Raw genomic sequence first — 18,644 nt, 5'->3', positions numbered from 1 at the left:
CATCTTTCATGGAAGAGAGGCGAGGATGTGGAGATCAGACTTGTGGACACAGATGGGAACAGACAGGGTGGGAGGAACTGAGAGCGCCGCACTGACATATATACACTGCCATGTGTAAAACAGACAGCTAGTGGGAAGCAGCTGTAGAGCACAGGGCGCTCAGGTTGGTGGGATGGGGCGTGAGAGGGAGCGAGGCTCACGAGGGAGGAGATACATGTATGCATGTGGCTGATTCATGATGCTGTACAGCAGAAACTAACACAACATTGTAAAGCAATGATACGCCATAAAAAAAAATTCCATAAAAGATGGAGCAAGTAACCTAAGATTTAATTGCCCATCTGACTCCAAAACTTAAGTTTTATTTAAGATAATCTGATACTTCAGTGGGTCACCGTGATCAGCTAAAGCTATACGTTTAACCCCTGTGCTGTCCTTGGTCTTCTTCATTGGTCTCAGTCACACGGATTTGAAGACTTACATAATCCCCCTTTCTTATATAATCCCCACTTGGGGCTGCAACTCACCTCCTTAGTCTTGGGTATGTCAGAACAACTTCTTACCAGGAGATGCATTTTTCATCTCACTGATACTTTAGTGGGTGATGCCGGGAGCTAACTTCGCTTTTATTATTGAATACAAATGTTTCCTTTCTGGGTAAGGAGTCCAAGCAGTGGTCAGACCACAGATCAGAGACCCAGGAAAGGAGCTCTGGGCCGGGCTGACATTGTGAGTAGCACAGGTGCCAGGGGAAGATATGGGCCTGCAGACTCACTCTACTTCGAACGGCAGTAAAGCCCCGGCTGTTACCCTTTCCCTGCCTGACCTTTGGCACGTTAATTACAGGCAGCCCCTTTTGTACTCTCCAAAACACTTGAAAGTGGATTTGTACCTCATCCATCTGAAAGTCAAAGGGACCTATATGTACAGAGAGACTCTGCTCTGCAGAGCAAAGATATGTTGTAAATGACCTCATTTTCTTCCAATGGGTGCTGCCTCTTGCAGGCTCATAGAAAGGTTTTTTGTTGTTGCTTTATTCTTTTTATTTGGTTTAGGGGGTTCTTTTTCTTAGAGGAAGGGGTCAGGGGAAGTTAGAGGAAAGGGGTACAGGGGAAGTAGCAGCAGGCAGTCCATTCACTTGTTCAGTAAATATCGAGTAGCTACATCACTTACCTGGAGTCAGGAGGGCAGTGATGGCGTCACCGAACCAGGTTCGTTTGTGCCCAACCTGGAGCCAGCCAGACGCCGAGGTCTAGCAGCAGAAGGTTTATTCGCGGGGCAGCCAAGCAGGAAGAGCAAATCTCCAGTCCGCCTCCCCAAGCTAGGGGCTCGCTCGAGCGGCAGGGCGGTCTGAGGCATGGAGCGTAGGGAAAAAAGATTGGGAAAAGGTGCGCGAATCCTCGTTCGGCACAGGCGTAAACCAGGCTACTGACCTCTGCACGATCCAAGGGTGGGGCTGGCCATCCTCGCACGTGTGAAAGACCCTCACGCATGCCCAGTTGGAGGGTCCGCGGGTCTATCCAGCCTTAACCCGCTCAGCTGGAACTCGACAGAGCTGATTCCGAGTTCCTAGAAAAGAACAGGCAGACAACATTGTTCGGGCTACATGCCCCTTGGGGGACCTGTGAGTCTTAAACGACCTTGATTAGTGAAAGCAGGTGAGATGATCTGGCTAATCATAATGCAGTTTCAAGGGCAAAACCTGCCAGAGCCCCTGCCCCTGGGGGCCTGCAGTGTTTGGGGAAGATAGAGAAGTTTCTCAAATAATTTAATAAAATGAAAAAAAAAAAAAGTGAAAGTGTTAGTCACTCAGTGTTGTCCGATTCTGGATTCCATGGACTGTAGCCCTCCAGACTCCTCTGTTCATGGAGTTCACGTGTGCAGCTAAGCCAGGGGTCCTTAGGGCACACATATGTGCAGGGCACCCATGCCCAGGCAGGAGTTGTGACAGGCTTCGGAGAGCAAGGGCCCTGCAGCCGTGACCTCACGGTCCTGTGGGAGGTAAAGGACCAGAGGCCAGAACAGGATGCAAGACGGCCTGAGGGGTGATGAGACCAATCTAGGTCCCATGGACCACGTGAGATGTTGTTTCTACCCTTTGAGAAATGAGACCCCATCAAAAGGCGTGACAAGATGAAATGCTTCCCCCGCCAGAGGACCAGAAGGGGAAGTTCCGACAACATGCAGTCCTTGCCACTTCTCAGGGACCTTCCAAGGGCCAGAGGAAGCAGGGAGAGGGAGAAGGGGGCTTGTGCCTTGTCACCCTACAAGCTGAGCAGGACCAGGCCCGGCCAAGCCCCACTCACCCTGCACCCACTACACACTTTTGGGTAGGAGATGTTGCCACCGGGCAACCCACATCTCCAGCTGTGCCCACACCTCTGGAGGGCATCCAGGGTGGGCACTGGGGGCAAGGGGAACAGGCCAGAGAGAGCTCCTGGATAAAAGGGCATGGGAGGGGGTGACGGAGGAGCCTCCCCAGCTCCCGCTTCCATCAGGACACCCCCAAGCAGGAATGAAGGAGGGTGTTGTTCACAAGAGCAGTGACAGAGGCATTTGCTGGTTGATTGGGACATTGGTGCTTTTACTTATTTGTGATGGACAGCATAATACTCAGCTTCACTGAGTGCTGTTTCCAAGTGCTTTCACAAGCCAGATCTGAGAGGCTCCCCTGGCAGCGACGTTGGAGGTCCCTGGGTTCCCCATTAAGCCAGTCTTCATCGTTGGGAGAAATCTTTTCTTCCCTGTGTCCTCCTTGCCAGTCGTGCTCTCTGCACTTTGGTGCAGTCATTGATGTGATGCACACATCCCTCTCAGCTTCCAGCCCTGCAGTTCAGGGAAGCAGTCCTGGCTCTGAGCCAGCCCTGAGTGGGAGGCTGCAGCTCTGCCCGAGAAGCTGCCTGGGAGGAGACTGCCCCATTCGAGAGGCTCCTGGCCGCTCTACAGGAAGTCCTCTTCTCGCCTCTGCCTCCCCAGGGCTCACAGCCTTCTACGTGTGCTTCTGTGAGCTTGCTGTCTTTAAATCTGGGGCTGTATTTAAGGCATAAACGATCGTGTCGTTTCCGCCCCTCCAGTTTCTTGCCCAGCTGAAGCTCATGGACTACAGCCTGTTGGTGGGAATCCACGACGTGGAGAGAGCCGAGCAGGAGGAGGTGGAGTGTGAGGAGGACGGAGAGGAGGAGGGAGAGAGCGATGGCGCCCACCCTGTGGGGACCCCTCCCGACAGCCCTGGGAACACGCTCAACAGCTCGCCACCCTTGGCTCCGGGCGAGTTTGATCCAAACATTGATGTCTACGGAATTAAATGCCATGAAAGTAAGTGGCGATACCATCCACTTTTTTTTTTACCATTGGTTTGATTTTTTTTTTTTTGCACTGTTAGTCTACTGGTAAACATGAACCCAGTTAAAAGCATGCTGTCCTGTAAGACTCCTTCTCAAGAGTCCTAATCAATTGATTCCGGGACAGAGTATATTAAAGGTAATTGTAATCTCTGGTTTTGAAATGCAATGTGATGAAATCCTTGAATTGTGGGATGTTGAGGGAACAGGTGAAACCACACAGCAGTGTGTTCTGTGTATATAACACCCATATGCATCTGCTTGTGTAAATGTCCGTACCACATATAAGAAATATTTTTAAATACTTTTTTTCTTAGCCAACTCTCTTTTATGTGGATCGCAAATCACAAGTCTGTCCTGAGCTAGCCACATACATGGTCCACGCCAGACCTCCTGTGGACACTGTGTAGGGCAGGTATCCTTCCTTCTCAAGAAAGGAAGCTGAAGCTAGCCCAGGTGTGGGAAGAACATCTCCAATTTGCTGCTGCGTATCTGTCCTCTGCTCTTCCCCCATTAAGGGGTCTGTGGCTCGCTCTTCACGAAAGTGAGATTGATTTTAATCCTCAATAGCCGGGTGATTGGATATTTATAGGAATATTACATGCTATGTTAGCTACTTATACATGAAAAAATTTGAGATAAACGCAGGCCTCTGGGGTTTTTTTTAGTAATAAAAATTAGTGGTTCAGCATTGTTAAAAAAAAAAAAAACATGTCATGGCAAAACAGCCAGGTTGAGTTTGAGTTCTGCTTTTTATTTTGCTCACCAAAATGGTTTCTTCAACACAGAAAATTAGAGTCAAGTATACTTGAACAACAGTTCATAATTGAAACAGCAGCTTATTTGTGGAAATATGTAGAAGACAGGTATTGTAGATGACGTATGCCTTTATCCAGTTCTCATACTAGAGCCAATGAGCATTAGGAACAGTTACAGGTAACAGTAGAAAGTGTAAGCATATTTACTTCAGTTGGGTTAGCCAAAAAGTTAGTTCAGATTTTTCCATAGCATCTCATGGAAAAACCGGAATGAACTTTTTGGCCAACCCAATTCTTGTTTTAAACAGTATTTCTTTAAAAAGCACTTTTCTTTCTACCAAAGTAATATACAATCACTAAAGAAAGTGCAGATTAATAAAAAACATACAGTCTCACCCTTGGACCTCTGCTGGTAATATCCTGAGGTTACATTCTTTTTTACTTTTTAAATTGAGAGAGAATTGGGAACAGAAAGTTAAGCTGTTTCTTGGGGATGCACAAGACTTTCTCACAGCCCCTGCTGCCTTTGTTTTCAGACCTTGAACCCCTCACCCCTCCCCCACAGCAGCGCAAACTGTCCCAGGCGTTGTCACCATCTGTCCCACAATCCTGTCTCCCATCCCTTTGCAGATTCGCCTCGGAAGGAGGTGTACTTTATGGCAATTATTGACATTCTGACTCATTATGATGCGAAAAAGAAAGCTGCCCACGCTGCAAAAACTGTTAAACATGGCGTAAGTATCTCCGTTTGGTTTCCCTCTCTGCTCCCTGCTTCCTGTCGTGCAGGGGCCAGCACAGGTCCACTCCTTTCCTGGGAGCTGCCCAGTCCCTTCCATGGCTCGAGGTCTCTGCAAGGGCTGCACTCCAACGCAGAGTCAGAGCTCCCAAGGCCTCTGGCAAGTCACTTAGACCCTGCATGGCTCTTCTGTTACCCACTGGGGTTATTAACAGACACACGCATCATGAGAATATTACACAAATTATTTGTTTGAAAAATGCTTCAAAGACTAAAGCGCTGAATGACGACAGCCGTTTTAATATGAAGTGCTTAGAACTGAAGCACTTAGTCTCTGCTTAAGATGCTTCTAAGATACACAGTATCTCTTTCCACACAGTGGACTGTATTTTTTTCTATTACAGAAGATTTTTGAGTGCAAGATCAAAGTTTAGTGATACGAGTCCCTCGCTTTTATTGTCCTTACCCAGAATTCTCACTGTTCCCGGCATACGTTAACTTGTGGAATCCCATGACAAGCCTTGATAAGGATAACTAGTGTGCTCCTTATCAGGTGAAGGAGCTGAGGATGAGCATTTACGGAGTAACTTGCCAGGATCAGGTCACTAGGCAGGGTAGAGAGGAGTGCTCCCCAGGACCCAGCCCCAGCCCCCAATAAACCAGTGAGGCCCATTTGCCGGTTGTACTTCACCAGTTGTGAATCCCCACTGGGCCTGCGTTGTAGGACTCCATTTGGCTTTCCAGGTGTGCTGAGAAGGCCGCAGAGCCCACCACACGCGGATGGACTTGTGCTCTAACTCGTTCACACTGCCCCAGTGTGGAGTCAATCAAGATCCACCAGAACATCAACATCTTTTTCTTTATTTTAAAATCAAACAGGCTGTCATTCCAGCGATGGAACCAGCCCAACACCATATCCCATTTGCCACAGAAATGTTTCCGTCACATTGCCAACTAGTTACAGTGTTCCAGCTTTGTGCAGTGCCCAAACCAGGACCTCGCCCTACCCTTGAACACACGGGAAATCCTCTGTCAGAGAGGAGGGTACACAGCAGTTCTCACACAAGGGTGGGCACTGCAGCCTTCTGAGAACCATTTTAAAGTCTGTGCCAGCCAGATGCACCAGCCCTTCCCTGGATTCTGAGTCCAGTTCAGGAGGCTAGTGGGGGAGGTTGACTCTGAAAGGCTCTGGTAACTCCGATGCTCATCTCTGGTTGAAAAGCCTGGCTGTATTGCAGGGACGGAACTGGGCCCGAGTCCCTACCTCACCTCTCCAGTTGTGTGACCTGGAGGAAACGCCCTGGTGCCCCAGTTCCCCCAGCTGCTGACAGGGCCCTAACGCCTTGCTGATGAGGCTTTGTGGTGAGTGGGGAGAGGCTCTGTTTGTTCCCAGCCTTCCTCAAACCTGTATGATATTCTAGACCAGGTGAAACTGGAAATGTGCCAGGGCAAACACGGCTCCACATGTGCCTCCCCTGCACGTCACCAGCTCAGCTCCATGGTATGGCACCCAGCCTAAAATCGGGTGCAGTTTGCAAGAGCAAGACATTACTCTCTGCAAAGGAACGTTGTGTCAACCTGCTGCTGGGAACCATTCTCTGCCTTCAAAACCGGGGCTCCTCCGTGGAGATCCCGGCGGCCCAGGCCAGGCATGGAAATTACAGCTTCCTCTGTGAGCTGCTGGTATCAAAATAGCACCTGGTGACTTGGTAAAAACGCTGGTCCTGCCCTTTGCAGCTCTGAAAGCTGGCCAGTAACTACCGAGGGTCTTCTGGTCTGCACTGTGCTCGTCACAGGAAACCCCACTGAGCCTCTTCGAGGGGTGGCTTCCCAGCGCCAGGCAGGCCTCTGAACGGGGACAGTGGCACCCCTGTGCCTGAGCTGCGAGGACCAGCCCTGGCCCCTCAGGGCAAGTGCATCACAGCTGATGCCACCCCTGCCACTGCCGCTCCTTACTGCTGAGCACCCAGCAGCTTTTTTGGTCCTAAAAAATGAACACGGCCCTTGTGTCCTTGTCATCGGAGTTTCCCTTTGGCCAGACGTTGCTGTTTGTGTCATTCTCAAGGTGTCTCCCATCTGCTCTCCTGAGAAACAGAAGTGGTGTCCCCGTGGCTTCTGAATGGAGGCCACACAGACGCCACATTTGACAGGAACATCTCAAACGTGGTTGGATTTTTTTTTTTTTTTTTGGTGGCAGCAGTCACAATGTATATGACACCAGCCTGTTTTTCCTGAGACTGCCTCATTTTCACACCCAGATTCTTAAGTCTTGGTTATTCAGACCCATATCCAAGATATTCTGAGTTACGAGTAGAGGCTGCACAGGTTTGAAAGTGACTGGCTTCATATTCAGCTGCAGTGGAAGCTGCTGTAGGTGCTGATCAAGTAGTTCTAACAGTATCACTGTTCCTCTTCTCCCACACTGCCCAGGCTGGCGCGGAGATCTCCACCGTGAACCCAGAACAGTATTCCAAGCGCTTTTTGGACTTTATTGGCCACATCTTGACGTAACGTCCTGCACAACTGTGGATGGACGTGAGCACGGGAAGGATAGAGGTGGCTTCAGCGCAGGAAAAACGAACACCAAACTCAGTGAAGCACACCTCCTCGTTTACATCTTCAGGCCAAGATGACTGACTTGGGGGCTACTCGCTTTAATGGCTACCTGATATTTCCCAGCATCATTCTAGCTATTTCTGACGTGTGTGTGTCTGTGCGTGTGTGCATCTTAAAAATTGATTGATTAATGGACACTGACCAGCTTTGGTTAGTGTGTGTTTGGGGTAACAAACCTCTGATTCCAGCTGTGGACAAATGAATGAATGAGTGAGTGAGTGAGTGAGTGAACAAACCCAAGAGGGGGGAGGGGGAGAAGGCAATGCATGTCAGACCAACCAGGTTGGCACCACACGATAAACTGTGGATCAGTTTATTTTCTGGAGTTGAAAGATGTGAGACAGTATTCGTAATAATAATGAAGATAATAATAATGATGATAATAATAATGATGGTGATTAAGAGGGAAAAAAAAAACTTACTGCAGATGTTACACTTCTACCACGCACGCTGACACTCCTTAATAGTTGTACCTGGGCGCTGGACGAAGGAGGCTGGCGTCTCCCGCGCCTCCTGGTTTGGGTGTCGGGACTCCCCGTGTCCCGACAGGCGCCCCTCCTCCAGCAAGAAGCTGATGCCCCTAGTGACTCTCTCTGTACATTTTCACCTCAGTAAATATGTCCAGGAAAACTGCTTACTTCTCTTTTCTTGCCTGGAGCTTCTTCACTGATAACACTCTTTCGTTGCAATACAGCAATTAATGCTACAAAATAAAAATAAAAGCTTATCTGAAAAGTGCATAGTTTTGGGCAATGGTATCTACATCTCCCATGGTGGGAAGGTGAGCAAAGCATTTAGAACTCTCAATTCTCCTGCTGAACAGTGGTATTTTGTTATAAATTTGCCCTTTAACTGAAATCCTCAATATTACTGTTTACATTATTAGGAAAACAGGGATATTTTTGAATCTAAAAATTTAATGTACAGCACGTGATTTTTGAAGTTTACATGTAAAGTCATTTTACAGTGTAGGTGAAATAATGTTTGTCATATTTTGAAATGTATCCTGCAGTCACGTTTTGGAGTGAATGTTTTATTCAAAGTACCAGGTAGACAGTCTTTTACAGTTAAAGGAAAAGGGTTGTTTTCCTCCAGATGTACATTATCAGTCTAATGATTTTTTTATTTTTAAAGAAAATGTTTAACCCAGATCTGGTTATGTAAGTTCATTGCCCTAAACTGTGCTGACTGTGTCTAATCAAGTTATAAATTTCCAACATCGATCATGTATTTACCACCTTCCTGGCATTTTCTGAAAGGTGTCAAGCTAAAATATTAGACTTGCTTAGGAATACGTTATCAACTTATACACTGTGCTAAAGCTGTGCCTTTGAAATTCTTTGTTTAAAATGTGAGATGATTTTTGTAGGCAGGTTCAGGAAAGAAGAAAAAAATCCACCCTTTAATAATCACTTGCAACTCAACACACAGTCCCGCCACACTGCCTCTTCCAGTAACTTTACTTCAGGGCTTATCAAGTCTGCAACTGTGCCCAAAGTATATAGGTTTACTTCAGAAAATACGAGGTGACGGCAGCTGGAATCTGGGGGGCAAGGCCATTCTACCCCATCTACTGACTTCACTCAGAATTGTTATTCTCAGCAGACGACGTTGACAGCACTGTGATCTGACTGTCCAAATCTGTATTTCTTGTGTCTAATTGAAATGGTGATTTAATATGCCCCCACCCCCACCCCGCCATTCATTCTGGCATCGAGTCCCTTTCAGTGCTCTGAAGTTAGGCTGCAGTTTCTTTAATCCAGGATTACAAATGTGAGACCCTGAAGTAAAGAGAAGGTACCCACACATTATTTGAGTAACTGTTCCTTTGTGGCCCATCTGTGTATGCTTTTAGAAGTTTACAAAATGCTTTATTTTTGTCTGTAACAGTCTGTGTCATCCATCCTGTTATCAAATCTTCGGACAGAGTGAGGAAGTTTGCCTTGTATCTTCTAGTGCTAACAGTACACTCCAGTTACGAGCCGGGCTTTACAAAATAAAGCACTTTGATGACTCACAAGGTGCAGTCTTCGTGCTTCTCTCTCAATTGTGTGTCTCTTTATTGCAAACAAAATTTAAATACTCAGTACTAAGTGTCTTTAGCTGATCCTGAAGAAGACTAAAATTGAATCTTTTCACAAACAGAAGCTTTGCCTTCAACCTGTGAACTATTTCACTAGTAAATAACAGAAACGCGCCATGACACACATGGCAAAATTGGCTTGTTGAAAGATGGGCAGAGAAAGGAACCTCTTCAGTGAATACCCTTTAAAGTTACACACTTTTATTCTTTATATCTACCAACCATAGTTCTGTGGCTCACTCAGCATTTTTTGAGACTTTACTGGAATGCCATTGGTGGCTTCTAGAAAGCTAGAAGGCTTTTTAAAGCATTCCCTTGTCATTGTGCCAGGTGAGCAAACACAGTTAAGCTAGAGTAGCACTTGTTTTGAAAATGTGTGATGGTTCTAATGGGAGAGATGTCAGGGGATCATTTGAGCATCACGCACTTTTCACATCTGCTGTGTGCACGCTGCTTCTCATGGAACATCAGCTGAAAACAGAAGACTGCACCCCAATTAACTGCACCGGTAGGAACATGCCAGGCATACCCTCACACAATGAGGGTGAGCTCAACATGCTGGGGGCACACGGGCCAGGGCCTGCTGACCTCACCTCACTCTCCTTCCCTTACTTTCAACAACCCAGCAGCTGCAGCCCTTCTGATGCCCACTACCCATGACCACAGGCATCCTCCATGTATTTTTCAAGATACTGTGCCGCATTTATTGTAGTATTTATGTATTTCCTGACCATTTAGTATGTAAAACTGTGCTACTGTTTGTATTGATAGGCTCCTTTTTCACCAGTGTATCAGTAATGACACTTTTGGGTGTTGTGCCCCCAATCTCATTATTCCCATGAGCTCTGTGGTTTTTACTGTGTGATTTTGCACAGAGCAGGGATTTTTAGGAACGTATATGCTACATTACAGCAGAGCTGACTGTGGTCAGCAGGGAGCTTAAATTCCATTTTCTTTGTGGAACAGAGACATTCATTTTCATTTTGGTTATTTAATTTCATGGGCAGAATTCACATTAGTCCCAGAAAATTGGTTATTGCTAATTCACAGAAAGACCAGAGTTGGTCTGAAGCATGAATCCTTCGTGCAGCACTTTTGGAAATAGTGGGTAAGGTTAAATGCAGGAGATTAGGAACTGTATGTAATAATAATGAAGTGGTAATGCATATAATATATAAGTGTATAAAACGAAGTAGGGGAGTGGGAAGAAGGCAAGGCTGAGAGGTTCAAGTCCAGAGTTCTTAGCATCTGTGGACTTGAGGCCCCAGGACCGCTGCACACGGCCTCTCCAGAAATTCTGTAATCAGCGCAAAAACAATGGTTACAGTGCGTGTTGTGCGTGTGTACAGCCTTCCAGCTCTCAAAATCACGCCCTGTCTCTTCCTCTCTCCCTATTTCAAACAGAACTTTATTCAGCTCCAGTCATGTGACTGCTATGTTAAAAACAGAAAAGTTACCCTCTGAAGGGCAGAAACCTGCTGCTCCTTTTGGAGTCCCATACACAAGCATTACCCAACTCCCCTCCTCACACACAACTGGCATGGCCCTGTAACCAGCCTGGCACAGTGAAGTGGCCCAGAAGACCGGCGGAGTGTCTGGAAAAATCGAGTTGACAGGTTCTCCTGAGTGATTATTGAAAGTTCCTTCATAAACGGAAACCCCATCATCTAAACCAAATGTCCTTCAGGAGTTCAGTCCTGTTTTTGTGATTCTATGAAAAATCCTGCCAAAGGGCTGTTAACATGCCATAGTCGGTGATTTTCCCACTCTTAAACACTTGTATTTAGTTCAATTTCATAAGAGAGGGGCAAAGGTTAGAATTTCTCCAAAGCCACTGTGAGATGTCTGTGTTTTATAGAATCCTACCCGTGCTGCTGGGGGAGGGGTCCCAGAAGAGCAAACCTTGGCCCGGAGAAACAAAGGGGCTTGTCCAAGGTCATGTGACAGTTCATGGCAAAGCCAGGGCTGGGGCCTGGCTCTGGCAACTCGGCTGAAAGCTGAAAGCATGAGTGAGGGACCTGGTACCCCTGGGGCTCAACCTCACAGCCACTCCTCCGTCAAACTTCTTGACCCATCTGTTCTGCTGCTTCTGGAAAGGCCTGCTGGGTATGCACCCTCCAGAATTTTAGAGCAAATGATCCACATATTTCATTTTATGAGAGTCAACCTATATTATTCCATTTTCCTATCATTTTCTCCTAGTTCTACAGCATTTTATATTGTCAATAGACTTTTTAAATCAAAGGATCTCACTAGAAAATATAAAAATATCCCTAGGCTACTGAATGGCAGTCTCTGCATCTATAACTTAAATGCTTCCCAGGTGCTTCTGATGAATGGCCCCCATTTGGAAAACACTGTCTTAAGCGATCAACCCCTCCCACTAAACTGAGCATGAATTTTAAATATTTTTCATAACATGCTTCCCTCCCGCCTCCTTCCTACCTCTCCTCTTCCCCCCTTTTCCGTTCCTGTAATATATGAACAAGGCAGCTTCTTACTGATCAGAGCAGCAGTCCACCAACCACAGCCTAAGGGTCAAATCCAGGCCACCACATGACTTTTATAAATAAAATTTTATTGAAACACAGCCACACCCATTCATTCACATATTTGCCATATTTCCATTCACAAATCATGGTGGCAGTTTGTAGAGTTGTGATTAAGACTGATGACCTACTAGGCCTAAAATGTTACTATGTAGCCCTTTTCAAGAAAGTTCACCGACCCCTGAAAGAGAGCCTCATTTCAGTATCACAAAGTAGTTTCTGCAATGGACTTCAGGATTGCTGTTTTATCTACAGAAAGCTTTCACCTCCCATCTGGAGACAATGAGATTTCTTTCATTCTTTTACTAAAAGCTGTGATCACTGCCCTTGGTTTTTACTGAAGGCACACAAATTGAAGAAAGTAGGGAAAACCACTAGACCATTCAGTTCAGTTCAATTGCTCAGTCGGGTCCAACTCTACGACCCCATTAATCGCAGCACTCCAGGCCTCCCTGTTCATCACCAACTCCCGGAGTTCACCCAAACTCATGTCCATCGAGTCAGTGATGCCATCCAGCCATCCCATCCTCTGTCATCCCTTTCTCCTCCTGCCCCCAGTCCCTCCAGCATCAGGGTCTTTTCCAATGAGTCAACTCTTCTCATGAGGTGGCCAAAGTACTGGAGTTTCAGCTTCAACATCGTCCTTCCAATGAACACCCAGGACTGATCTCCTTTAGAATGGACAGGTTTGATCTCCTTGTAGTCCAAGGGACTCTTAGGAGTTTTCTCCAACACCACAGTCCAAAAGCATCAATTCTTCGGTTCTAAGCTTTCTTCACAGTCCAACTCTCACATCCATACATGACCACTGGAAAAACCATAGCCTTGACTAGACGGACCTTTGTTGGCAAAGTAATGTCTCTGCTTTTTAATATGCTGTCTAGGTTGGTCATAACTTTCCTTCCAAGGAGCAAGCGTCTTTTAACTTCATGGCTGCAGTCACCATCTGCAGTGATTTTGGAGCCCCCCAAAAATAAAGTCTGAAACTGTTTCCCCATCTATTTCCCATGAAGTGATGGGACCAGATGCCATGATCTTCGTTTTCTGAATGTTGAGTTTTAAGCCAACTTTTTCACTCTCCTCTTTCACCTTCATCAAGAGGCTCTTTAGTTCTTCACTTTCTGCCATAAGGGTGGTGTCATCTGCATATCTGAGGTTATTGATATTTCTCCTGGCAATCTTGATTCCAGCTTGTGCTTCATCCAGCCCAGCATTTCTCATCATGTATTCTACATTTAAGTTAAATAAGCAGGGTGACAATATACAGCCTTGATGTACTCCTTTTCCTATTTGGAACCAGTCTGTTGTTCCATGTCCAGTTCTAACTATTGCTTCCTGACCTGCGTACAGGTTTCTCAAGAGGCAGAGAAACCATTCTTTCAGAATTTTCCAGTTTATTGTGATCCAGTCAAAGGCTTTGGCATAGTCAAGAAAGCAGAAATAGATGCTTTTCTGGAACTCTCTTGCTTTTTTGATGATCCAGTGGATGTTGGCCATTTGATCTTCGGTTCCTCTGCCTTTTCTAAAACCAGCTTGAACATCTGGAAGTTCACGGTTCATGAACTGCTGAAGCCTGGCTTGGAGAATTTTTAGCATTACTTTACTAGCGTGTGAGATGAGTGCAATTGTGCGTTACTTTGAGCATTCTTTGGCATTGCCTTTCTTTGGGATTGGAATGAAAACTGACCTTTTCCAGTCCTGTGGCCACTGCTGAGTTTTCCAAATTTGCTGGCATAGTGAGTGCAGCACTTTCACAGCATCATCTTTCAGGATTGAAATAGCTCAACTGCTATTCCATTACCTCCACTAGCTTTGTTCGTAGTGATGCTTTCTAAGGCCCACTTGACTTCACATCCCAGAATGTCTGGCTCTAGGTGAGTGATCACACCATTGTGATTATCTGGGTCATGAAGATCTTTTTTGTACAGTTTTTCTGTGTGTTCTTGCTTCTGCTTCTGTTAGGTCCATACCATTTCTGTCCTTTATCGAGCCCATCTTTGCATGAAATGTTCCCTTGGTATCTCTAATTTTCTTGAAGAGATCTCTAGTCTTTCCCGTTCTGTTGTTTTCCTCTATTTCTTTGCATTCATCGCTGAGGAAGGCTTTCTTATCTCTTCTTGCTATTCTTTGGAACTCTGCATTCAGATGCTTATATCTTTCCTTTTTTCCTATGCTTTTCACTTCCCTTCTTTTCACAGCTATTTATAAGGTCTCCTCAGACAGCCATTTTGTTTTTTTGCATTTCTTTTCCATGGGGATGGTTTTGATCCCTGTCTCCTATACAATGTCACAAACCTCCATCCACAGTTCATCAGGAACTCTATCTATTCAATCTATTCCCTTAATTTCTCACTTCCACTGTATAATCATAAGGGATTTGATTTAGGTCATACCTGAATGGTCTACTGGTTTTCCCTACTTTCTTCACATTAAGTCTGAATTTGGCAATAAGGAGTTCATGATCTGAACCATAGTCAGATCCTGGTCTTGTTTTCGCTGACTGTATAGAGCTTCTCCATCTTTGGTTGGAAAGAATATAATCAATCTGAAATTGGTCTTGACCATCTGGTGATGTCCATGTATAGAGTCTTCTCTTATGTTGTTGGAAGAGGGTGTTTGCTATGATCAGTGCATTCTCTTGGCAAAACTCTATTAGCATTTGCCCTGCTTCATTCCGTACTCCAAGGCCAAATTTGCCTGTTACTCCAGGTGTTTCTTGACTTCCTACTTTTGCATTCCAGCCCCCTATAATGAAAAGGACATCTTTTTGGGGTGTTAGTTCTAAAAGGTCTTGTAAGTCTTCATAGAACCATTCAACTTCAGCTTCTTCAGCATTACTGGTTGGGTCATAGGCTTGGATACCGTGATATTAAATGGTTTGCCTTGGAAACGAATGGAGATCATTCTGTTATTTTTGAGATTGCATCCAAGTACTGCATTTCAAACTCTTTTGTTGACCATGATGGCTACTCCATTTCTTCTAAGGGAGTTCTGCCCACAGTAACTCAATGAAACTAAGCCATGCCGTGTGGGGCTACCCAAGACGGATGGGACATGGTGGAGAAGTCTGACAAAATGTGGTCCGCTGGAGAAGGGAATGGCAAACCACTTCAGTATTCTTGCCTTGAGAACCCCATGAACAGTATGAAAAGGCAAAATGATAGGATACTGAAAGAGGAACTCCCCAGGTTGGTAAGCACCCAATATGCTACTGGAGATCAGTGGAGAAATAACTCCAAAAAGAATGAAGGGATGGAGCCAAAGCAAAAACAATACCCAGTTGTAGATGTGACTGGTGATAGAAGGTCCGATGCTGTAAAGAGCAATATTGTATAGGAACCTGGAATGTTAGGTCCATGAATCAAGGCAAATTGGAAGTGGTCAAACAGGAGATGGCAAGAGTGCACGCCAACATTCTAGAAATCAAGGAACTAAAATGGACTGGAATGGGTGAATTTAACTCAGATGACCATTATATCTACTACTGTGGGCAAGAATCCCTTAGAAGAAATGGAGTAGCCATCATGGTCAACAAGAGAGTCTGAAATGCAGACCATTCAGGTATGACTTAAATCAAATCCCTTACGATTATACAGTGGAAGTGAGAAATAGATTTAAGGGACTAGATCTGATAGAGTGCCTGATGAACTATGGACAGAGGTTCGTGACATTGTACAGGAGACAGGGATCAAGACCATCCCCAAGAAAAAGAAATGCAAAAAAGGTAAAACGGCTGTCTAAGAAGGCCTTACAAATAGCTGTGAAAGGAAGAGAAGTGAAAAGCAAAGGATAAAAGGAAAGATATACCCATTTGAATGCAGAGAATAGCAAGGAGAGATAAGAATACCTTCCTCAGTAATCTGGAGAAGGCAATGGCAAGCCACTCCAGTACTCCTGCCTGAAAAATCCCATGGACAGAGGAGTAGGGTAGGCTGCAGTCCATGGGGTCGCTATGAGTCAGACACAACTTCACTTTCACTTTTCACTTTTACCCACTGGAGAAGGAAATGGCAACCCACTCCAGTATCCTTGCTTGGAGAATCCCAGGGACGGGGAAGCCTGGTGGGCCGCTGTCTATGGGGTCGCACAGAGTTGGACATGACTGAAGTCACCCTGTTTATTTAACTTATATGCAGAGTACATCATGAGAAATGCTGGGCTGGAAGAAGCACAAGCTGGAATCAAGACTGCCGGGAGAATATCAATAACCTCAGATATGCAGATGACACCACCCTTATGGCAGAAAGTGAAGAGGAACTCAAAAGCCTCTTGATGAAGGTGAAAGAGGAGAATGAAAAAGTTGACTTAAAACTCAACATTCAGAAAACGAAGATCATGGCATCTGGTCCCATCACTTCATGGGAAATAGATGGGGAAACAGTGGAAACAGTGTCAGACTTTATTTTGGGGGGCTCCAAAATCACTGCAGATGGTGACTGCAGCCATGAAATTAAAAGACCCTTACTCCTTGGAAGGAAAGTTATGACCAACCTAGATAGCATATTCAAAAGCAGAGACATTACTTTGCCAACATAGGTCCGTCTAGTCAAGGCTATGGTTTTTCCTGTGGTCATGCATGGATGTGAGAGTTGGACTGTGAAGAAGACTGAGTGCTGAAGAATTGATGCTTTTGAACTGTGGTGTTGGAGAAGACTCTTGAGAGTCCCTTGGACTGCAAGGAGATCCAACCAGTCTATTCTGAAGGAGATCAGCCCTGGGATTTCTTTGGAAGGAATGATGCTAAAGTGGAAACTCCAGTACTTTGGCCACCTTATGCAAAGAGTTGACTCATTGGAAAATACTCTGATGCTGGGAGGGATTGGGGGCAGGAGGAGAAGGGACAACAGAGGATGAGATGGCTGGACGGCATCACTGACTCGATGGATGTGAGTCTGAGTGAACTCCGGGAGTTGGTGATTGTCAGGGAGGCCTGGCGTGCTGCAATTTACGGGGGTCGCAAAGAGTCGGACACAACTGGGTGACTGAACTGAAATGAACTGAAGTGACTTAGTAGCAGCAGCAGCAGCAGCCTCAGTCATCATTGCAAAGAAATAGAGGAAAACAATAGAATGGGAAAGACTAGAGATCTCTTCAAGAAAATTAGAGATACCAAGGGAACATTTCATGCAAAGATGGGCTCGATAAAGGACAGAAATGGTATGGACCTAACAGAAGCAGAAAATATTAAGAAGAGGTGGCAAGAATACACAGAAGAACCATACAAAAAAGATCGTCATGACCCAGATAATCACGATGGTGTGATCAGTCACCTAGAGCCAGACATCCTGGAATGTGAAGTCAAGTGGGCCTTAGGAAGCATCACTATGAACAAAACTAGTGGAGGTGATGGAATTCCAGTTGAGCTATTTCAAATCCTGAAAGATGATGCTGTGAAAGTGCTGCACTCACTATGCCAGCAAATTTGGAAAACTCAGCAGTGGACACAGGACTGGAAAAGGTCAGTTTTCATTCCAATCCCAAAGAAAGGCAATGCCAAAGAACGCTCAAAGTAACACACAATTGCACTCATTTCACACACTAGTAAAGTAATGCTCAAAATTCTCCAAGCCATGCTTCAGCAATACGTGAACTGTGAATTTCCAGATGTTCGAGCTGGTTTTAGAAAAGGCAGAGGAACCAGAGATCAAATGGCCAACATCAACTGGATCATCAAAAAAGCAAGAGAGTTCCAGAAAAACATCTATTTCTGCTTTCTTGACTATGCCAAAGCCTTTGACTGTGTGGATCACAAGAAACTGTGGAAAATTCTGAAGGAGATGGGAATACCAGACCACCTGACCTGCCTCTTGAGAAACCTGTACGCAGCTCAGAAAGCAACAGTTAGAACAGGACATGGAACAACAGACTGGTTCCAAAAAGGAAAAGGAGTATGTCAAGGCTGTATATTGTCACCCTGCTTATTTAATTTAAATGCAGAGTACATCATGAGAAACACTGGGCTGGATGAAGCACAAGCTGGAATCAAGATTGCCAGGAGAATATCAATAACCTCAGATATGCAGATGACACCACCCTTATGGCAGAAAGTGAAGAACTAAAGAGCCTCTTGATGAAAGTGAAACAGAAGAGTGAAAAAGTTGGCTTAACGCTCAACATTCAGAAAACGAAGATCATGGCATCTGGTCCCATCACTTCATGGGAAATAGATGGGGAAACAGTGTCAGACTTTATTTTGGGGGGCTCCAAAATCACTGCAGATGGTGACTGCAGCCATGAAATTAAAAGACGCTTGCTCCTTGGAAGGAAAGTTATGACCAACCTAGACAGCATATTAAAAAGCAGAGAAATTACTTTGCCAACAAAGGTCTGTCTAGTCAAGGCTATGGTTTTTCCAGTAGTCATTTATGGATATGGGAGTGGACTATAAAGAAAGCTTAGCACTGAAGAATTGATGCTTTTGAACTGTGCTGTTGGAGAAGACTCTTAGAGTCCCTTGGACTGCAAGGAGATCCAACCAATCCATCCTAAAGGAGATCAGTCCTGAAGGTTCATTGGAAGGACTGATGTTCAAGCTGAAACTCCAATACTTTGGCCGCCTGA

General features: G+C 45.4%; 1 protein-coding gene across 1 annotated transcript in view; it reads left to right on the top strand.

The window, feature by feature from the left end:
* Positions 1-9,471, top strand: part of PIP4K2A (phosphatidylinositol-5-phosphate 4-kinase type 2 alpha) — a 186,638-nt gene extending 177,167 nt beyond the window's left edge. The window contains exons 8-10 of the mRNA XM_019973034.2: positions 3,075-3,315; positions 4,730-4,833; positions 7,266-9,471. Coding sequence (XP_019828593.1) covers positions 3,075-3,315; positions 4,730-4,833; positions 7,266-7,346 — 426 coding nt within the window. The 3' untranslated portion in view covers positions 7,347-9,471. The remainder of the gene's footprint in view (positions 1-3,074; positions 3,316-4,729; positions 4,834-7,265) is intronic.
* Positions 9,472-18,644: the final 9,173 nt, after the last annotated feature.

The sequence above is a fragment of the Bos indicus genome, chromosome 13 (genome assembly GCF_029378745.1).
Source record: "Bos indicus isolate NIAB-ARS_2022 breed Sahiwal x Tharparkar chromosome 13, NIAB-ARS_B.indTharparkar_mat_pri_1.0, whole genome shotgun sequence".
Lineage (NCBI taxonomy): Eukaryota > Metazoa > Chordata > Mammalia > Artiodactyla > Bovidae > Bos > Bos indicus.
Note: the sequence above shows the minus strand (reverse complement) of the source record. Positions and strands in the feature narration are given on the sequence as shown.